The 24,047-nt window shown below is 36.4% G+C and overlaps 1 protein-coding gene across 1 annotated transcript in view; it reads left to right on the top strand.

Moving 5' to 3' along the window:
* Positions 1–21,902, top strand: part of LOC139131612 (uncharacterized) — a 77,794-nt gene extending 55,892 nt beyond the window's left edge. The window contains exons 11-14 of the mRNA XM_070697738.1: positions 7,067–8,217; positions 12,708–13,378; positions 14,898–15,131; positions 16,271–21,902. Of these exons, the coding sequence (XP_070553839.1) occupies positions 7,067–8,217; positions 12,708–13,378; positions 14,898–15,131; positions 16,271–17,272 (3,058 nt within the window). The 3' untranslated portion in view covers positions 17,273–21,902. The remainder of the gene's footprint in view (positions 1–7,066; positions 8,218–12,707; positions 13,379–14,897; positions 15,132–16,270) is intronic.
* The last annotated feature ends 2,145 nt before the right edge of the window (positions 21,903–24,047 follow it).

Below are 24,047 nucleotides of genomic sequence, written 5' to 3'. Positions count from 1 at the left end.
AACCAGAAATGTAGGTTGTTGTTGAGTCTGCTGTGTAGAAAATGAATAAAAGACATCAGTCTTTGTGATATTGAAATGTTACAGGTCATTTGCTATCATTGTCACTGCAATGTAACCATGGCTACCATTCTGCAAAATAGTCTTTTTCATGAATTACTTATTTGAACCAGGCTCTAGACTCATAGAAATATATTTATGAATTAATCATGATCCAATTGCACTACATTATGATATCGTAATTGAAGACCTTTCTAAGGAATTAATTATTCCTAATCATTACTAGTAAGGTAATTAAATCACCATCTCCTCTTGGTAAAAAAGTAAAAAAGTACAATAGTGGAGATGAAAAACAACTTGGTGCCAAAACAGCACAAAACAAAGCTCAGTAACTTTTCACTTGACACATTTATCAGAAAATGGCATTCTAGTTCCCAACCTTGCATGCTTTTGTAAAATCTAAAACCCAATTTGTCATCTGTTTTTAACACAGTCTATTTTTTGCTTCTTTTATGCAACTTTGTTTCTGTATCCATACATTATTGGTTTATTTTTAGGCTTTTTTTGCACAAACACATTGATTAGTTTCTCTGTAGTCCCCAGATACCCTGGATTTTATTGCTGATGGTACTTAACTGGGCTGACGCTCTGAAACAGTGCCATACCACCATTAGAACATTACGAACAGTGTCTGATTACATTGGAGGTCCCACTAAGTAGGTCACATAGTGTGGGTGTATGTCTCCAGTCAGTTTAATCACATTTCACATCGTGTGTGTCTTGGCTAGAATTTACAGGTATCTTTAGGTTTCTACAGGTACAGACCTTGAAATTTAAAGACTTACAGTTTTCTGTTAAGAAACTTATGATCAGTCCCTTTCAAATAAAAAAAATAAAAAAACGGGGTCACTACGTGCAAAATTTGGTACTAGGGAGACATACGCATTTACTGACAGGTGAAATTCAAAATGGCTGCCATCCCTGTGTTAACTGTAGGCGAAAAAATGAATTTTCAATTTCACAAAAATAGGCCTTTGAAAACTTTATTTACTCCATGAGTATCAAAATGAGCCTTCACAAGTGGTATACCAAAAACGCATTGTAAAAGTTTGAATGTCCAAATATCTGTCCCCGAGGGTTCTATCTTAAAGCCTCTTTGTAGTGTTCTACTCTAAGGGGGTGCTACCTTTTCTGCCATCTTCTCTTAATGCTTCTTTTATCCTGGCATTTACATGAATGGGTTTTTTTTAGATTTGTTTGGGTTTTTGGTAAGGTCAATCATTACTGTGTAACAGTCTTTCTTGGATGTGTATGTTGCACATTTTGGTTAGACCTGTGTGATTATGAACAAATATGAGAAACAAGTCAATAAAAAAGATTAGCAGTATTGTCAGGGTTAAAAGTATAGAAATTACAGCTAACACTTTTTTTTTCCCACAAAAAGAAATAAATTCATATGTTCTACCAGGTATCAGTTTTATGATAATTTAACTGCCACCTCATCACCACGACAGTTGGAAAAATTTCCACTTCATGTGAGAGATACCTCAGCCTGCAAAACCTCTATAAACCCACCACATATACTCTGCCCAGTTTTCTTTAAAATGAAACTGTTGAAGAGCCCAAAGATTTTTTGATTGAAAGAGAACACTGGATACCTGTTAAATGCAGATGTGTCCATCTGACAAGCCTTTGCGGCACATGACTTCCCGTGACTGGACTTTATATCCTAGATAATTTCTGCCTACACACCTATAAGGTGCATGACTTCATATGACCTGACTTTTGTACATTCACGGTGATGTAAATATATAACTCTGGCTTTTTCACTTTACTAATTTTGAAGAACTCTTGTGACGACAGGTGGGTTTGTACCCATACGCAAATACGTGCAGATTCTGTCGGTATAGCGAGTGCTTCAATCTTCTATTGTCGTGATTGCCTGCCCACCTCATCGGAATTTTCATAATGGCTAGCTCGGTGACACCTGTTCTAGTAACTTTGTTTTCATTGTTTTGTTGTGCCGCACCTTTGAAATTCGACATTCCCTTTCTAAGTATAAACCAATGGTCAACATATAACCAAGAGCTCTCTGATGTCATAAACCCAATGCACTTTGAACTTTGCCAGAATCAAATGAGTCCTAAAACAGCTGGGGAACAATTCACTGTGTTACTTGACGGGTTTTTGTCTTCCAAACCCGAGCTGGTGGACAATGAAAAGAGTTCGTATTATCGAAGCCATGAACCAAAGACTTTGACTGAAGCCAAAAGAAAGAAAAATGCATTGCGAAGAAAGGCATATGGTACGGATGGCACGGAAGAAGACAGAAAAGCTTTTCGCGAAGCGGTCAAGATCGTAAGTTACCTCAAGAAACAGAACAGGGCAAATAATATTGAAAAGTCGACGATTCACCAAGAAAAGCTCTATAGAAATAACTTTTTCGCTTTTGCAAAAAAATGTACCGCTGGTGATTTGACAACTGTACCAACAAAACCGACATTTACAAAACAGAAGGCTAATGCATTTTATCCATCAAAATATGCTAATGAAGCTGTCATTAATTTGACACAACTATCTTGGTTCCCCTGGATACCAACAACACAAAATACGTCATTTGATCTAAGTCCTGTTAGACCAAAAGATATTAAGCACATTTTGAAATCAAAGAAATCTAAATCGGCGCCAGGTGATGATGGAATTCTTTATGGGCTTCTTAAAAAGCTACCAACTACTCATCGATTTCTAGCAACTATGTTCACAAAACAGCTCCATTATGGTGATCCACCAGAATCATGGTCTCAATGCCGTATTTCGTTGCTTTATAAAGGTGGTGACTCTCATGACCCGTCTAACTTTCGAATGATAGCTCTTACATCTTGTATTGGTAAATTGTATCATCAGATACTAACGAACAGATCACTAAACTACCTTTTAATGAACAATCTCATTGACAATACAACACAGAAAGCTTTTCTACCTGGTATCAGTGGTTGCATTAAACATTCTCGATGCTTAACAGAAATTGTTGCTGATGCTAGACATAAAAGAGAACAGTTCATGTAACATTCTTTGATTTAGCCGATGCATTTGGTTCAGTTAGTCATCAGTTAATCAAACACACTCTTGAGAGGAATGGATTCCCGCCAGCTGTTGTACAATATGTTGATAGATTATACAGTAGACTTTCTGGTTATGTTCAAGGTCCAGGTTGGAAGTCTGACCACTTTGCATTTAGAAAGGGCACGTTTCAAGGTGATCCATTTTCACCTGTTCTTTTCATTCTCGTGTTCAATCCAATAATACAGTATCTCAAACAATTTGAAAAATCCCATGGTTATGTTCTTAATGATCAAAAAATCATAACCCTTCCATACGCCGATGACTTCATTTTAGTAACAAATAACAAGCGTAAGCATCAGAAATTGATGGATGAGGTTCAGAGGATTACGAAAACAATGAATCTACATTTGAAGCCATCTAAATGTAAGACCCTTTCAATTTGCAGTGGTCAGGCTAAAGCTGTGCCATATTATATTGACGATAGTCAAGTAGCTCTGGTTAAAGACGCTCCCGAAAAATTTCTTGGTTCATGGATTACTTATTCAGGTACATCACAAGCGGCTTTCGCCTTAGTAAAAGACAAAATTACCAGTATGTTATCAAATATTGATTCTTCATTAGTAAGACCTGAATATAAGTTGCATGTATATTCCAAGTATATGCTTTCTTCAATTAGGTTTATGTTAACTGTACATGATCTGACAAAATCACAAAGAAGCTTTCTAGATAGTATTACAACTAAATATATCAAAAAGTGGTTAAATATTCCTTCTCATGGTGCCACTTCGGCAATTATTTACAGTCAACAGGGGCTTGCCATTCCGCTCATCTCCCAGGTGTACAGTGAATGTCATGCACATACTGTAGCACACTGTCATATCAGGGCAGATGACCGGGTTATGGCAGCCATGAATGCCACAATAGCACGGGAGGAATCTTATAGTAGGAAATCATATGGCAACATTGAAGCTGCTGCCATAGCAACAGATGCTGTTAATGCAGCAACAGGTAGTGCGTGGGACCATGTGAAGGAAAAACATCAAACAAATTGGTACAACAAAATATCAGTGTCATTGGATGGATAAAATAAAATATCTGGTTGTTCAGGGAAAATTCCTGGCGCTTCTTACAGAAGAAAAGTCAGACATTACATGGAAAAGCATTATCTATAACATGCCAAAAAAACCCTCAGCTTCGCAGTCAGAGCAGCTATTGACTGTCTTCCAACGTTCAATAATCTACATAGATAGGGTTAGAAAATTTCCTCAAAGTGTAAACTTTGCGGTAATACCCAAACCCTTCATCATGTTCTGAATGGCTGCAAAATCATGCTTGAACAGAATAGATACACGTGGCGACATAATAATATTCTGAATTATATTTTGAAATTTGTGCTTCATCAGTTATGGACACATTATCTATTAACGCCGATTTACCAGGTCATACAAAAGGTACCATCCCGCACAATGTTTTACGTACACCTGACCGTCCTGATCTTGTTATTCTGTTCAGTAATGTAAAAAGAATGATCATTTTTGAACTGACAGTACCATTTGAATTTAATATCGAGAGACGTCATAATGACAAATGCATGAAATATTCCCATCTTGTTAACTCTTTACAAACTCAAGGTTATTCGACTGAACTCATTTGTTTTGAAGTCGGGTCGAGAGGACAAATAACGACAGACAATAAACTCAGACTTTTACAACTTCTTAAGGCACTGAAATTAAGTAAACAGCATAAAACAGTGATACGTGATATCAGTAAACTATGCCTTATCTCAAGCTATTGCCTATTTCATGCCAAAGATGAACCATCATGGTGTGAGGCTTCAATATTGTCTTCTTCCAAAAGTGCAACTATTAAATAGCATTGTATATGTACATTTACCAACCAATCTATATGTTCATCTGTATTACACAGATTTGCTTATGTTTTGCGCAGGTTTTTCCTTGTCAAATGTTTTATTGCTTGTTTTTTTTTTGGCAAGATGTTATACGTCATGTTCTTCATTGTTATGTATTGTTTTGTTTGCCCTGCCTCTTGCCAGTTCGAGGAACATTTTGCCTTTCTCATATTCGGCTGAGGACCTGGGTTTTATTGTGTATCTTCTTTTTATTGATTATGAAATAAAAAGTGATTTATATGCCTACACACCTATAAGGTGCATGACTTCATATGACCTGACTTTTGTACATGTACAGGTATATGGAAGGAATGACGTGTCAGATTGACATTTTGTCTTTCACTAGAATTTACATGTAGTGTGACTCCAGTCACTTCAAGTGGAGTTACTATGATGACTGTCTTATATCTAGTACTGAATTTCTCATATCCATGCAGGCATCCATATGCACGTAAAAGGAAAGAAAAGACATTTATGTTCCTCTTTTGCTAAGAATCTTCAAAACTGAACACCTCATTCAAAAAAGAGCCTGGAAATAAATTGCTTTAGATAAGGTCTACTTTACAGCAAAAAAAAAACATTTCTATGTTTCTCTGAAAGAATAGTGTCTTTGTTACTTCATTGTGTACAACCAACATTCAATGAGTAACCAATGAGCTGTGCACAAATGTATCATTTATGTTTACCAGATCCCAGTCTGGTCACATGCGTCCACTGAGCTTATCTATGAATTCACACCAGATAAAGGTGACTTCATTTCGTATATAAATTACAATTCTGCACCAGTAACCCCATTGATGGGCACAGAAGACAATTGGCACGGCAAAGAGGTGGTGAGAGGTCAGAATGTTGTCGAAACACAATGTGAAGATGCCCCAGATGTTAAATCTGTGCAAACAGAATTGTACAGCAACTTTATCTATTTGACTGTGAGGCCCTCTGTGAAGACCAAAGTACATCAATTGTGCTGGGGCTTTTGTGACACCAGAAACGTGATTGTGAAAGGGGGTTTAAGGCAGATGCTCCTCGATTGATTGACTGTGATGATAAAGAACAAGCATGTCAATTGTCATTTTAAGGTCACTGCTTTGCTATCTGTCTGTCTCCTAGCTCTCCAAACTTTCTTGTCCATCATGCAGACAAGCATGTCTTGCACACACCGGCTATCATTCTCTTGAAGAAATGTTCTTTGTTCAACAGTTATAAATGATTCAATGTACTAGCTGTACTATGTTCAAATTTCAGTGTGTGGCCAATTTCTAACAAACTGTTTAATCCAGAGATCAAATCATTGAGTCACATCAAAATCCAAAAGCCAGCCTTTTGATCAAAAAGTAACATGTACTTTATTCAGTGCAGTATGCTTTCTGAACAGCTCCACACTTTCCAGGGTTGTATACAAAACATCACATGCCCAGGCCACTTATATTTACACAGTTCTGAGAAGTACATGTATGTATCTACAGTTTTATTTCACAGTAGATAATATATGATATTAAAGGATCTATGTCCACTGAGAACGCAAGGCTGAACAATTCTCATCCAGGGATGTCATATGTTTGATAAATTATCATCACTGATATGATCTGGACTAGAATTGGGAAACCTTGTATATTTTTACATCCATGCTTTAGCAATCCCCTCCTTTAGCACAATTTAGTCTCTCATTGACACGACATGAAAAAGTCGACTGATATGCCGACTTTAAACATCCGGTGCAAATGTAATTTACATCAATTTAAGGATGTATGGGCAGGACAACTAGTCATTCAGCAAAATTTTACAGAGGTGGCCCTTCCTGTTGGAACCTTGTATCATGACCAGGGTAATTACATGTGAATATGTAAACCATGCCCATCAAAACCTTCAGATGACAGCAATTGAGGTATCTTTTGTGTATAAGAGTTCAACTGATATGTCACGGACAGTCAAACAGATAGGTAAAATATGCCATAACCACAAGACGCAGAGCATGATTAGCTTCCTGATACATTGCAATAGAAATTCATACCAGCTTCACGGTCATGGAGATGCCCAGTCGAGAGAAAATATGAGTCCCGGCCATACTAATGTATTCTTTGATTCATTTCGCAACAGTGAAGAAGAAGGAGAGAAATTTATCATGGAAACCCGTTCCATCAAGCAGAGCCAGAATTCCTCAAATGTCGTATCATCATCAAATGAAAAGGAGGATGAAGAGAGAGACACAGAGATGAAGACAAACAAAACAGATGTTGTTGCAACAGAAGACAATGTGTCATCTTTATCGAGGACCTTAAGCATCATAGCCAATCAGTTCAAATACACCTCCAAGAGGAAATACATTGAAACTTTAATTTGTCAAAGTGTCAGTATGAAGAGAAGCCAATCTGATGGCAACAATTTGGCCACTCCTGGCACTCCGTGTGTCAGCAACTCTTACCAAAATATGTTGGGCCAAACTGAGTCATGTTATACCCTTTCAGATTCAAATTCAGGTTCAGATGCCGCCATGACTGTACAAAGAGACCCTGTGGTGGGCACAGCAAAGAATGACATTTATCCACATGTTGGGATGAATGACTGTGACTCAGTCATTGCTGAGGATCCTCCAGTGTCAATATCTGTCCAGACAGAAAGTATTTCTATTTGCAGAAATTCATTGGAGGAAAGTATGAATGTTTCAAATGGTGAACAAACCAACAAATTTGACAGGTCTTTTGAGTGTACTGTAAACTCTGACAAAGACTCTGTATTGGAAAGTACATCTTGTACACTGAACACATCAATGGCATCTGAAAATAGTTATGAAAATAGTGTAGATAGCTCGAAGTTAGACACTAGTGAACCAGAGAAGAGAGATTATCAAGTGTCTGGCACAGTTGAGAAATGTCTTAAAGACCAAAACTGTATTAAACAGGCGCTCTGTTCAGATGGGGGAAAGGTTGATGACATTGCTGAATGTGGAGACGAGCAACATGTGCACAAACACACAAAATTCGCCAAAAGAAGGAGGGAAAATTCTAATGAAACACTTGAGATTAGGAATGGTAAAAAGTCCAAGGTTGGTTGTCTGTCTCCCGATGGAAACAAAGCAGCAATTGTTGATAATGCCGACAATGCTGCAGTGTTCATTGATGACGGTGATCAGAAAATTGCTGAAGAACTTGCAAGTGAGGAGGGAGTTGGTGACATGCTGACAAAAAGCACTGATGAACTTCACATGGAAGAAACTGATGGTGAAGAGAGCCCCCTGTCTCCTATCAAAGGTAATTTTTGTGTTTAGTATGTTTGGTGTGGGTCTGTGTCACCAGACAGTTCTCAAGATTTTCTAAGTTCCTGTAGTTTCTGTAATTGATATTTATGGAAATTAGATTAAATTCCCTCAATGTGTCCGACAATAACATGCTTAATTTTGATCAAAATCTCCTTAGCCAGCACGTAATGTAATTGCTTTGCACTTTATTTGCTGATTTCTTGATTATTATTAAATTCAGATTGATAAAGATTGCTATGAAATGAGCAATATTTTAGGTTTATATGTTGATTAACAATTTTCTGAACAGAAATTTCAATCCTCAAATAATTCCTAGCTGTGCAGGGATTATGTCAATCAAATTTGGTCAAACCATTATGAAATTATTATTCCATGTAAATTCATAACTGGCAACATTCAGAAAAGGCTCTTGTTCATTTATTGTTTTACAAGTGCTCATATTGGCAGTTGAATATCCAAAACAAGGTGTGATAGATTGATTTTACTTTCTAGCTAAAGTACACATAATATTATTTTATGCAAAATTGTTTTAACAGAAAGCAGTTGAGATATTCATTATCAGTTATAATTCAGATTTACCTATGTATACACTGTTTCTATTTTGATATTCACTCATCATTTCTTTAAGACAAATGTTACAGTGTGAGCGTTGCTGTCAAAGCGTTGGCATACCAGTGTTTTGCCATTGGTGGTGTGGGTGTACCACCTGTTTCAGAAATTAACTGACCCACCACAGATAATAGACCTCGCTGCGCAAGGCATTGTGCATGATTTGGTGAATTTGTTGTGGATGGTGTCCTAGTGGTTCCATTTACTAATTGTCTGTGTCATGTCATGGTCTCAACCACAGAACTGCTGTGTGTGAATTCCACCAACTCAAGTAGACTATCTTCTTTCTAGTCAGGAAAACAAAAATTAATCGCATTAAATCTGGAAATCATTATGAAATTTCATCCCACCCTTTTTAGCTCCACTGTCAGCAACGCGAATTTATCTAATAGGTGGATGTCTGGCTGCGTCCAGCGTCAAGTATCTGTCAACTTTTGACATTCAAAGCTGCTTCTTCAAAACATCCAGTCCGATTCCTTTAATATTTGGTATACAGGTCCCTAGGGATGACCTTATTACAATATGTTCAAATTATGATGAAATATGCATGTTTGTATTTTTAAGGCAATTTATGTCATTTTTGGTCAAAAAATCTTTAAAAATCTTCAAAACTGCTGGTCGGTAGCTTTGATATTTGAAATTTAGGTCAAGAGGGATAACCTACTTCAGATTTCTTCAAATTTTGCAGAAATATGCAAATTTGTATTTTTATGGCAATTTTTGTCATTTTGGGGCAATTTTTTTTTTATTATAACCATGTGTCTGATAGCTGTGATATTTGGTAGACCGACCGGTTCATAGGGATGATCAAAATGTGATGTATTCAAATTATGATGAAGTCTGCAACTTTTGTATTTGGGGGCAATTTTTGCCATTTTTGGTCGAATGTTTTTTCAAGAAAATTGCATGTCTGATAGCTTTGAAATTTGGTTCACAGGTTTCTAGAAATTATCTGCACCCAACACAGTGGATTTTGCTCAAAAATCACTTTTTTGCAAATATTCATTAAAGTTTACTTAATTTGTTAACCAAAGATTAAAATATTGGTTGGGTTCACCCTTTAACTTGTCAAGCAGTCGTAAGTTGTGTGATAAAGAAGTGTTAATTTATGCAAATTTATGCTAATCACCCAATTTTCTGGGTTCTCTCTTCTCCCTATTTCAGGATTTCCAAAGAATTTAACTCCACTCTGGCTGGGTCAAATTTTCTGAAAATTTCACATTATGTTCTTTAAATGCTATATAACAAAACGAATATTTTTTTGGCAATAAGGTTCTTACATTTTGAATAAGAGAGATTTTAATTTTGCTTTTCATTAATGTAATCACTTTTTTGGGTGTCAGTCTTTCAACCCATGCCATTTTAGAATAGGGATAGATAATGAAAAACAAAATATTCATTTTTTTCTACATATATTCTTACATATATTCTTTCAAGTGAAATATTACATTTCAGAAAAAAGTGTCAAGCCTTTGACTTAAGGGACTGGTCAGTTTCTTCAGCCTGGGGGGGCCGGTGGATTCATGGGGGGGGTCACCCTGTTTTTGACTTTGGTGATAGGGGGGGTCACCATGTTTTTGAAATGCCCAATAGGGGGGGTCAGTGTGTTTTTGAATTTTGACACAGGCTCATCATTGCCTAAAATGCTAGTGTCAGCCACAAAATTCATCATTCAGTTGTATTTTTCGGCGCGCCCTTCGGGCGCGTAACTTTAATAATCAGTCATATTTTTCAGCATGCCCGACTTTAACATATCAAGCATACATACATCAGAGATATCTGTATGTTCAATATTTTTCAGCATGCTCTTCAAGCTCATTACTTTAATATATCATACATCTTTCAGCATGCCCTTCAGGTGCATGACTTTAATATACAAGGCATATATATCAGAGATATCAGGATGTTTCATATTTTTTGGCGCGCCCTTCGGGCGCCATACTTTCAGAGATATCTTGATGTTTGCTAAGTGAAAGTGTACCATTATGAAATCTGCATTTCATATGAAAAGGACGACAAATTCCTGATACTTTTCTGTTCTCTCTGTGAGAATTCAGTATGAGAAAGCAACATGCACAAATATTTCACAATATATATTTGATACAGTGACTTATTTTAGAGATAGAAAAATGACAAGATATCTTTCCTTCTCATTGATGCAATTATTTTCCTTTGTTTCATAGGTTTTCTGTAGAAAGATGCTTTTTTATGAACAAAATAATAGTTAAAAAAGGCAGTTTTTGTCATTATTAGCTGTGCTTTTATGGTTTCAATGTTACACAAGAAAAGGTCCTCTCAGACACTGTACACATCAGATTTGGCTAAAAAAGCTCTCTATGGCTCCTCAGTAGATTTAATTGGATGGTTGGCAAGTCTTAACACCCATCAAAGTTTTTGATTCACTGCTTTTTCCTCTTTGATATTAATGATTGACATCCATTTCTGTACAACAGTTCAGGACATCTGGTTAAGCAGAGAAAGTGTGAAATACATTCACAGCTCATTCAAAATACAGCTCATTCAAAATGTACTGTATTTAAACTTTAAGATTGACACTTTGAAATTCCTATCTTACAACTGACATTTCAACAATTTCACTAAAACATAGAATGACTATTTAAAATATAAATATATGTAAAATGTAAAATATATATAATATATATATATATATATATATATATATATATATATATATATATATATATATATACAATTATGTCCATCTTTTGTTTTACCTTTGTCGCGCCCGGGGGTGGGGGTCACCCTGTTTTAGAAATTTGGAATAGGGGGGGGTCACCCTGTTTTCAAAATTTGGAATAGGGGGGGTCAGCCACTTTTTGACGTCGGCAAAAAATAATCCACCGCCCCCCCCCCCCCCCAGGCCGAAGAAACTGACCAGTCCCTAAATTAATTTTTATCATTAATACCAAAATTGAATTTTTTTACCCAAATATACACCCCCTTCATCCTTCGAGTAAACTACTGCCATCATACTAAACTTTAGATTCTCTGCTTTTTTAAAATATATGGTATGAGAGGGTTTCCTTGTCATCTTTGATGAGAAATATAGCTTTGAAAAAAAACGTGTTGGCAACATGCCGCTCCACCTTAATGTGATATATTGAATTTATGATGCAATTTTGTATATTTCAAGTAATTTTTCCCATTTTCGATTAAACAATTTGTTTACTCATCTGATAGCTTTGATATTTAGTAGACATGTGATATATTCAAATATATGATGAAGTCTGCAATTTTGTGTATTGTGGGGGCAATTTTTGCCATTTTTGGTCAATTTTTTCCTTGAAAACTGCTTGCTTGATTGCTTTGAAATTTGTTCCAAAGAATTATCTTAATAAGGTATATTTGAATTATGATGAAATCTGAAATTTTTTATTTTCAGGGTAATTTTTACCATATTTGGTCAAAAAATCCATGTTTCAAATACTACTCATCTGATAGTTTGATATTTGGTAGACATGTTTGTAGGGATGATCTTAATGTGATATATTCAAATTATGGTGAAATCTTCAATTGTGTACTTTTGTAGCTATTTTTATAATTTTTGGTGAGGCTATCGTATAATGAGCTATCAAAGATTACCACCTGCTTCATCAATACATGTCACAAATAGTTAGTCTCTACATAAGACAGCAGAGCTCTATTAGCTGCTAGGTTGCTTGTTAAAAATTTATTATAACTTGACGTCAGCAGTCATATAGTAAACAGGCTTTAAATAGGTTTTACAACAGAAATAGATGTCTGAATGAAATGACATTTTCATAACACATGTTTTGTCTGACATAGAATATTTCTAATTCTTCACTCATGTACATGAGCAAATTGAACATTTTGCTTTCAATTTAATTGTAGAGACAAATGACGTCAACTTTGCAGAGCGAGATGAAGATGAGATGCAACTTGAGTTTGTACCGGAAAGATCATGTGATGTTTCCATGGTTCAACCAGAAGAGCATCACAGTGATGCAAATGAAGATAACATCGGATTGGAGACTGCATCGGGAGAGAGTAGCTATGGGCAGTCAGTAGGTGATACCCTTGTAGAACCAAGCTTATCTAGTGATTCTGTCGGAGATGAAGTAGATGAGAATTTACAGAATGGATTCATCCAATTTCCAAGGAGTCCTTGTCATGACGGTGATAATAGCAGTGAATCTGACTCAGGGTCACAGAGTACACCCCCCAGATACAACCGTGCATTTATCAACAATCCTGAAATCACACGACTCCATCAGTCGTCATTGATGTCCCTGCTGGAAGAATCAGAGCGGGATCTGGCAAAAATTGGAACCATTAGCACTAGCACCCCTGAAGGAGTCAAGCTAACGGACTCAACAGTGGATATGGACGGACGGCAGAAACAACACATGCCAGTTAATGATATTCAGAACAATAGTGGAAACATGAAGAGAAATCAGAATATGTCATCAAGCTTATCATCAGCCATGTGTTCTGTATCTTGGAGTATGCCTACACGGACATGTCGAACCAGTTTAGCTACGACGTCAACCACTCTCTCTCCAGTAAGTGCAAAGCATATCAGTGTATGTGGCAAATTTACTGTTTTGTTGTAATGGTTTATGGGAGCATACTGTACATATGTCTTGTTGTCTCAAAGTCAAATGTGCTACATCATCAAATTTGTCCAGGTAGTTGCTTACTTTTCTTGAGTTGAATATTTAGAACAAAAATTTGCTGTTATGTGGGCAACGCCAGTAGGGAGATTCATGGTGTCTGCGCACATTCAGTGATTGGAGTTCAGAAAGGCAACCAAACGCATGAATCTCGCTGTGATACTTTAATATTTCTGAGTTAGAATCAACATGTAATTGACGTAGTTCGGCATATGTTTTCAGGCATATCCGTTCAATACATTGCTGGCGTCATATTTTAAACGTTTAAAATTGCATGCCTTTCAGTGATGATGAAAAATACAATGGTAGTAGATGGAAAAACCTGGTTTGTGATCACATTTTATTGATGTTTAATGTTGTACAGTGCCCAGCTGTGTGAAGGAAACTCACAAAATTTGATCAACCTTCTTCCATATAAAACTGAACAGTATGACAAGTTCCTAACCATGCTCAGTCTGTAGGACTGAGGAATTCCTCTAGAGCAAATATTTAAAATTATGCCCTTCTACATGTATATGATGTACATTGAAAAAAAAGTAAAAATTTCTCTGCCTACATGTATGTCCAGACAGCAGTGCTACTGTAAATAGCACTTCATATATTTTACCAGGGTAGTACGAATGGGTTGCAATTGATACACACATGTAGTTTCCCCTACATGAGGTATACTTGTAGGCTTTTTAAGCACCTGTCAATGTCTGAATAATTTTGAAAATTAACTTGAAGAATACATGCTCTTTACATTACATTGTACAATTTCTCATCCTGAAGAGATATATTACGTGCCTCATTACTTTAAAAACCTCCCGTGGGGTCTTCTTGTTTAAATGAATAGTTTTGACAGTAAGATCTCAATTATTAATATTTAGTAGCCTGGGGTAGTAATTTATATGTAAATTGCATGTTATTTGGTAATGTTATGTAAGTCAGAAATGGTATCAGATATTTTGCCAGTAAAGAGAACCCAAAATAGAAAACAAAAACACTTGAGTATCTGTCAGGGTTAGATTACACAGACATTGTGACAGAAAGTTGAATGCGATGTAACATCATATTTTCAATTTGACAGAAAGAAAAGAAAAATTATTCAGAAATACGAAGCAATCAAATATGGTCCTAAATATGGAGGGAATGTTTTCTCGAGATAATAGGAAAGAAATTAATGTTCAATTCATTAATTTATTACGCATGTCCATGAGTGGTAATGTTTGTGTTTTCCAAAAATGCTGTTGGGCTTATAGTTCACCTGCGTGGTTCACAAAGGTAAAGCTCATTTGTTACAAAGAAAGATAGGAGTGAACGGTGGGATTTTATTATAGCAAAAGGGCATTAACGTCATGCACTGAAAGGTTATTATTATCCTGAAACAGTACACTGGCATGTAAGATGTGCTCGTCTCATGTTGCAGAAGGTACTTCCAACGGTGAACAACGGGACAGGCACATCGGTAGCGAACGCATCACAGCTCACACGTACATTCGACACTGGGAAGATGATGCTCTCCTCAAAGGAACTCCAACAAAAACACAAGCAACTTGAAGCGGCCATGAAGGAACAGATGCAAGAGATTACAAACACGCAGGAGGAGATCAGCAAGCATCATTTGCAGAACTCTGCTTTGAGTGAGCTCATTAAACTACAGGTTAGTACACATTCTTCAGGACAGGTTGAATGCTACAGAAACAGTAAACACGGACATCATTTGACAAGAACAAAGATTACTGAGATACAGCCATACTTAAAGCCTTTGTGAAGACAGCGGCATAGCTTTTAATAGCCTACTCTAATTTCTAACATGTATGGATGTAAGAAAAATAGTTTTTGTAATTTAAAAAATCAGAAAGGCAACATTTGAGAGTTTCAGCAATCTGACAGCGTTGTTTATTTAAAATTAAAGCAGCAACTGAGGAATGCTAATTGCATGGCCTGGCAGTCCACACCGTAAGATTGCTACGTTACATGAAGTCAAAGGTTTCATCTCACATCGTATCTTTTAAGTGCAAATGCTATATATACATATACCTATTTGTAGGCTGGTTTCTCAGCAAAACCGACCAATCAGAGACATCCTTGCAACACTAGGTACTGCTACCTCAAATGGTTCTACTCCGGAATAAAAAGGACGCGATGCGTTCTACAGACTCAGTACGCCCAAATAATCACGTGATGCCGGTACAAACAAACCCACATGTGTACTGACGCGTATTGAAATACACGTACGTCTATGCGCGTTTGCGCACATGGCTTTGTTTGTACCGTGGTCGATTCGAATTCCGGGTTTGGCCTATTATGGTATCTGTTTAAGCAATAAAGCACACCCAGCGATGGTATACCATGAGATTTTGACCAGTTCACAACATATACGCACGAGCAATAGCAAGTGCATATATGAAGTGAACCTATCAAAATCTAGTGGTATACCGTTGCTTGGTGTGATTTATTGCTATTATATCATAACAGTATATTGAAATTCTGGCGTGCAACGTCATAAATGGATTTTTGCCCAAGTTGAGAGCTCGCACGTATGCCAGCCATGGTATATCACCAATATACCACGGTTCTTTTCGTGTCTCGACCAATCAGATTGCAATATTTGCACCATCAATATTAATATACTGGTATGATATAATATATAATAGTGCTTCAGTTGACTAACTTTTGATTTTTGCATGTTGAAGTGTCCCTGACTAGTCATTTTTCGTGTTTTTATAACTCATAATACTGACAAAGTAGGAAATTAGCTAGGATGTGTTTTCATTTTTGAGTTCTAATTCCTTTCAGGGCCAGACAATTAAAGACCAGCAGTTGCACCTCGGCATAATGCAACAACATCTGTTACAACAGACCAGAAGGAGTGATCTACTTGCAGCGCTGATGAACACGCCAACATCAACAGGTGGTTCCTTCCAGTCTGGTATTGGTCATCGTACCAACCATGCTCACCAATCACTACTGTCGAGTTCGATCCCTAAGTCTCTGACCAGCCCTGACAGTCAACCTTGTACTAGCGCCCTCGTGCATCCCTGCACGACCCTGTCTGATGCTCCCAGAGACAAATCCATGGCAGAGTCGTTCCCCCAGTTAACAAGCTACCTGTTGTCTCCCGGTGGTGCCCATTCTCTCACAACACAGAATTCACCCAGAATGCTAGACATGGAAAGTTCCCCTCCCCTGGCTACAGCACCCTGTGTTGGCTCCGTAAGCGATTCCATACCGCATTCCCCGGGTCTCATGCCATCACCTCCAGGGTCAACCCCTCTTCAAAACTACATCCCGAATGAAGGAGGATATTTTCAATACAACAGAAACCTATCCAATGGGGGATTTACTGCCTCAGGTTTGGAGTCTGCCAATATTGGAAAGTTGATGACTGTTAAAGAGAAGAAACCAGCCCGTATGGACTTCACAAAGTACTCGGACGAAACAAGAGCAGGGTTTCTGGCAGAGTTACAGGAGCAGCCGGTCAGAGAATTGACACAGGAAACAGAGAAACAAAACCATTCCTTGGTTAGATCCCTGATTGTCAGTTCAGATCCACAGAGCGTGGTCAATTTGAACGGTAACCTGTCAGAGATAGTGAGCGACGCATCATTCCACAGAAATGAGATTGGCCCACAAATCCAAGAACAGAGGGTTAACAGCACTAACATGGTCCAGAGTGATCAGATAATGACCATGTTAATGGATGTAGATATTGATAGCATGATTGCTGATATTGGAGTTTGTGCAGGGGAAGATGGAGTGGACATAGATTTTCCGGAAGGGGCTTGGCTTGATGACTGAAAAGCTTTCCTTGTACTCTTATGGCTTTTCTGTTAAAGTCCCTTTTTTCCAGCCAGTCCCCATAAGAAATCATTGATTTGTAGAAAGTCACGTAACCTTAGGTAGAAGCAAAAAGCCATGAGGAATGCAGCTTGGCAAGTTGTAACAAAAAGTTTTCACAGGATTTAACTGACAAAGTAAGCTTCACAGCAATATGTACTCTGATCACATGAACAGCTCAAAGATCCTAGTGTTGCATACAGCCTGGCCAAAGCTTGAAGCTGTCAAGACTTTGGTATGTTTGTTTGTTAGAATTAATATATATAGTCAAAGAAAATTGTTGTTCCTACATTATTTCTATTGAAACTTTAAAGCCATGATATTATTGTATACTTTGATGACAGTCCTAATATGGCTGATGTGTATTTTGTTTTAGGGAATCAAACACAGAAAATAATTTGCAACTTTCAATACATGCCAGCCGTACTCTGTGACCTTGAGACTTTGTTGTTGCCAAGCAATGATAAAAAATATCATTATTGTGTTATGTAGACCATAAAGTACATTATCTTGCTGCCTGCAATACCTTCTTGTAATCCAGATGCAAGTGGAAAAAACCTTAAGTCAACAACACTTGTAAGAGTAAAGATGATACGGTGTATGGGTGCACATGAATCCTTCAACTCCACGTCAATAGGAGACTTTTCATTTAAAGGACCAAATAATTGAATAGATTCCTTGTGATATCAGTGACGGCAGTCAACTGTCAAAGATAGACATTGTGTAAAAAGAGCAGTTGACTCTCCAGTCTATCAAGTTGAAATGAAAACTAATTATAATGATAATAGTAATAATAATAATAAAGCAACAAGAAGCTGCCACTTATTGTAGTCTGTTTTCATTCATGTTTTTCTCAAAAACAAATTATTCATACAATCCAGCTGAATGAACTTTGTGCCGATATAGAGCATCAGAAACTTGTTCTCACATTCTTTGTAAATATAACAAAACAATATATACCTGAATGACATAATGATGTATTACATATCAAAACTTTGAGCTTCAAAGTATTTACATTTACTGGCTTTTAGGTTGACATTAAAAACCAACCACCAACACATTTCAATCGGTAGAGTGATGAAAATAACCTGTTTAAAACATTTGAAATATGTTAAGAGAAGATTGTTGTAATGTCCCTGTAAGGTAATCCCAATGACATGTAACTTAAATGTACTTGCTAATGAAAGTGAAAGAGTGTACATCGAAGAATTAAAGCACTTGATCACGTATTTGTATTCAGTGTGGCTTTATATAGGTTGTTATTTGCTCACTAGCATCTTGGAGGTAGAATGCACCCTAGGGACAGATATTTGGACTCTCAAACTTTTACAATATTCTTTTAACCTGCCACTGGTCGGGGCTTATTTTGAACCCTGTGGAGTAAATAAAGTTTTCACCTACTTAGTTTTGTGAAAATCAGAAATTTTATTTTCCCCATAGGGATGAGATGTTACAGGGATGGCAGCCATTTTGAATTACAAATATCAGTAATTATCTCATACCAGTATATTGATAGTGCAAACACAGCGATCTGATTGGTCGAGTCGCGAAAAGAACTGTGGTATATTGGCGATATACCATGGCTTGCGTACGCAAGAGCTCTCAGCTTGAGCATAAATCCGTTCATGACGTTCTGCGCCAGAATTTCAATATACTGTTATGATATAATAGCAATAAATCACACCCAGCAACGGTATACCACTCGATTTTGACCTCGTGCAGATATGTCGTGAACTGGTCAAAATCTTGTATACACCATCGGTGGGTGTGCTTTATTGCTTAAATATCCGGTAATTTGTTTCTCTAGTACCAAAATTTGCATGGTGACCCCAGATATTTATTCTTGATTTTTAAAGAAAATGGTTGAAAGTTTATGGAGGAAAGTTTAAGCAGAAATTTATGTCTTTCATTTCCGAGGCACAAACTACCAGAATGGCTATCGCAGCACCAAGTAGAAAGGTATCCCATGCAACAATAGTACGACTCTCAGAGTCTTTTATCCAGATTTGTGAGTAACAACCTCATTCTACCACAGAAGGTTTATGTACAAGCAGGTGACCATTTCATCTGAGTGTGAATTTTGGCCAGATAATATCTGATGTTATGTCTTAGGAGTAACATTTTTTAATTGTTGTTCAGTAAATGTGAGTTTGATTTGTTTCTGATTATTTCAATTCATTTTCAACAGCTTTTCTCAGAACAGAAAACCTCCAAGTTGTCATTCACTTTTTGTCATATCTCTTTCAAAAAAGTCATTAATTTTTGAAAGAAAAATATCTCTTGTTGAAGTTGTCTCAACAAATATCTTACAGACTTTCCTTAGCATTAGTAGAGATATTTTCTAGGTATTATCTGAGATTTCGATACCAGACCAGGTCATTCTGTTTTGATGTGATATTTCTGATGCACAAAGTGTATCAATAGTGTTTTAAATTCAATTGACAGTGCCAAATTTTTCTGGATTTATATGTCATGATATACTTTCATTATATACCGTACCATCATTTAAGGGCTTCTTTGTTGTCAAACCATTGACAATGTGGTGTAGACTTTCAGTTTGTTTATGTATTGAAAGATTAGCGTGAAGTTTTTCATTATTGATATTTTCTGTCAGTTTTCATGTCACAGCAATGTTCATTGAAGTTCATGTATTCTCATCGTGATTACTGATTTCTTTTTGTAGCAGAAACAACTACAATTTTCCTTTGTATTGTGACTTTCCTCAAATGATGTTTTTCTCAACACTAAATCCCGCAACACTCATCAATATGAGGGCGCCTTCTACGAAAATTTTTGAAACTGGTTGGTCTGCATGCCAGTTTGTTTGGATCATCAGAACACCAGAGACATTTTAACCTCAACAGTTACTACATGATGTGTCGTTTAATCAGATCAGTTATTATCAGCAATATGACTAAAAAATCTGACCAATAAATCCTTGGATAGATTTGCATGAACACAAGTAATTCACTATTTTATAAATTCTCCAGCTTGTAGATTGGTATATGAACATCACGTCTTTCACTGCACTTGCTCTATATTCTCTTAAAGAGACAATAGGTGTAATTTTTTTATTATTTTTTTTCCACAATATTTTGTCAGTCACCTTCAAGTTCTTCCTCTACTCCTCAAAGAATGTTAAAACATCCACTCTGCAGTTCGTCAAACCTGCAGCCTGTACATGTCTAGACTGTTAGATTGTCATCGCCATATTTTCATTATTTCAAAACTAGACTTGGGCTTCTCTTAGATTGTGACCCTGAAAATCAATACTGCTCAATTTTGTCATTAACTGAAAAATTAAAACTTTTCAGGCATTCGAATAACAAGTAAAATAATATGGTTTCTCTTTGAACATAAGCTCTTTTAGCTTCAATGTTTTGCAATAAAAATCAAGGTCACCAAAGCATAACTGCAAATCTTGTTTGAAGAGTGAAGTTACACAGTATAGTGATGGGTTTCTACAACAGTTGTTGATTTAACCTGTTCACCCCCAATTCCCTGTAAACAGGTCCACAATTGCCATAGATAACAATGGGTTTGGGCAAAACCATGGTGGTGAAAGGGGTTAAAATATATGGTATAAATTATTATTTATGTGTGTATTGGAATTTATTGTAATCGAGCTTTCATGTGATTTACCGTAATCTTTACATGTTCTGCATGCTAAATCCTTTTTGTCAATTTTATCAAATCTGGGTTTTTTTATTGAACAAACCATTGTCACAAAAATTTTATGTAAAAGAGCTAATCTGCAAGAGATCTATAATATATGTATAAAGAATTTACTGGCAGAGTCCTGCTTTGAAAATATATTGGTATGATGTAATGCGACACTATGACAATAGTGAAGTGAATCATGATCAATTCACTTTCAAAAATGTTTTCCAGATTTAGAATTTTCGCTCAGTTTCAATGATGCCTTTTCTCAAGGAAAGGCTGCTTTTTCATTCATTATGGCTTCATTTTGAGCCCAAGTTCAGTTAAGCTCTTGGTCTGTTTACATAGCTCTGTGCTGTGTCCAGATCTCAAGAGCGTTAAGGGTCTCGTTTTGTGAAATTTAACCCCAATTTTCCATCAGTTGACGTACACTGAACAAGTTCAGAATTTTTACTTCCAGTTGAGAATGTAGTATTGACACACACATACAAGTGTAACATTGTTATGGTAGTATGTATTATCTTTCTTCCTTCATATTGGCCAACAGAAAAGATTTGATTTCCTATTTCAAACCTCTAAAGATGAGATGTACATTTCAATAATTTTTAGCAGGGAAAGGTGACCAAGAAAATAACTTTTGAGAAGGTCTTCATAAAAAGATGAAGTGTCTCTAAAATCAGTATTGATCATGACCTTTGAACTGAAGTTGGATTATGTTATTCAGTTCATAAGTCAGATGCTGGTAACTATAAAAGTTTCCATGTTAGCAACAAAAGTGCTGGTATTTTAACTGTTCTGTAGTGTTTCTGCCATTTTGGCAAAAGTGATTCATTTTGGTAATAACAGTTTGCTGTAATACAATGAACTTGCACCTTGAAGACTTTATTCTACTTATATGTGTAAATAAACTCATTCAAATGACACCTGCAAACGGTGCTCTATGTGTCTCTGTCAAACCAAGACTGGGTTTACTTTTCATTTACAGTTGGCTTTTACGGTGATTAGATCGCTAAGTTTGCTGTCATCAATCTTGTTTAACCTTTGGAGTGCCAAAGTCAATTTTTGTCGTCTATATCAAAATATACACCAGTCAACTTTTTTCTACATTTTGCTAAAATTTTGATAAAAATCTGAAACCAATAAAATGCGATGTTCATTTGATCCAAAATTGTCCAAAAAATTACAGAAAAATTCACAAAATTGGGAAAATGTTGCACACAATAATTTTGGTGGGATAAATTGCAGCGCTCGAAGGGTTAATTTTCTCTGACTCGAGGATTAATATCTGATACTGAGATAAGAACAGAATCAAGTTTCACTCTGAGTCAGTTAAATTTCTGCCCAGAAGCAGTTTTCATACTTCCCCTCAGAGTGGCAGATTACTTGATCCATGCATTGCTTCAAACTAATTTGTGTCTCGAACAAATGTTTTGAAAAATGATGCGTGTTGTGTTCATATTTCATGCATCACCTTGCTGAATGATTCAGTTGATTTTTTTGTTTAAATTGTCCCATAAAGCCTAAAAATTGAATTATGGCGCCCAGAATTAACATTGGTAAAGACTAAAATGTATAAATCCCTGTTCATCTGTTGTTCGTAGATGTATTTAAACTTCTGTTCCAGTTAGATTTTTTTACTTTCGGTATATATACATTGTTAAATATTTGCTACTGAAGTCAGGGATGTGTGCCATAAAGATGGGAGTCCCCAGGCGGTTTACCATGTAATTTCCTTCATTACCAATCATTGAAATCACAGAAAGGGGTGGACCTTTTGATTTCGTGAGGGGGAACTGGAGGATTTTTTGAAAACAAAATGTTTGCTGGCCATATAGTGAAAAATTGTCTGCCCCGTAGGTATGTAAAAGAAACTGCTTTATAAGGAAGCTGTAAACAAACAAAACGTTTCCATGTACCCTGAGACAGTAGACTGTCTTCAGTAGTCTCTGGAGCTGCTGCCTACGGCTGTTAATTACAACCCAGCTTTCATAGTTAGGTCCATCTTCTGCATATATAGGATGGGTTTGTGGAAATATACAATCAGAAACTTGAATATACATGGTACTTGTATTCTGTTCAATTGCAAATTGTTCGATAAATGCATCACTGCTAAGTGCCAGATCACACGTTGTCAATGTTTGTCAAATATCAGTTTTTTTCGTAAATGTATGTTAAATTTAACACTTTCCCTTGAACTGATTTTCATCGCAAAAGAAAGTATTAATAATGCCAATGACATATATGTTATATGTCATTTGATAAGATATTTTATGAAGAAAACAAACTTTTCAGCCGCAACTCAAATCTCCGTAAACAGTTTTGTTTTGTTATATTCATTTCACATGTTATACATTACCTCAAGTCTTCTGTCACACATGTAAACATTGACATGGTTTTAAAACAATGGTGGAAATTGTAAAAGATACCTCTTAACACTTTAAACACCCTGACAGGTTAAAATTGAACAGGATATATTACTCTGTATCATGGAAACACCTCTTGATAAATCTACCACTGTGAAATATGCACAAACCAGAAGGAGACAACGGCTTGCAGCATTGTAAAGACAGGTCATCCCCTGGTGGATTTTTTGCAAGCCATGTGCTGTACATCAAGAAGGAACATTGACTTAACAAAATGTATCTCTGAATTCATCTCTGAAGGTTGTGAACTTTTAAATGAAGTCAGTGGTGTGCGTGTGCGAAGATTTGCATCTTTTCGCATAACTAAATAATTAAATCTTAAAGGCGAGTAGCAGTAACGTTTGCTGATTTTTTTTCAGTATTTTTGTTCAGTGTCGGTACACTTTGCTAGGTACCAAGAATGAGTCATTACATACGCACACTGCATTGTTATTGTGCACATTTAAATTTTAGTCTGCCGGCGGACTGAGATCATACTTGTACGCTATATATGCACTTTACATGTATACTTGTTGTGTTCACAGGCTAAATACTGAGCATTTCAATAACTTTCACGAGTAGAACAAGAAATAGTCGTTGATACACGGAACATTTTGACACTGAAAATATCAACAATAGTAACAGCTACTGTCACTTTAAGAACATTGTATTTT

Source organism: Ptychodera flava, chromosome 4 (assembly GCF_041260155.1).
Source record: "Ptychodera flava strain L36383 chromosome 4, AS_Pfla_20210202, whole genome shotgun sequence".
Taxonomy (NCBI): Eukaryota; Metazoa; Hemichordata; class Enteropneusta; family Ptychoderidae; genus Ptychodera; species Ptychodera flava.
The sequence above is the reverse complement of the archived record's forward strand: the minus strand, read 5'-3'. Positions and strand labels throughout refer to the sequence as shown.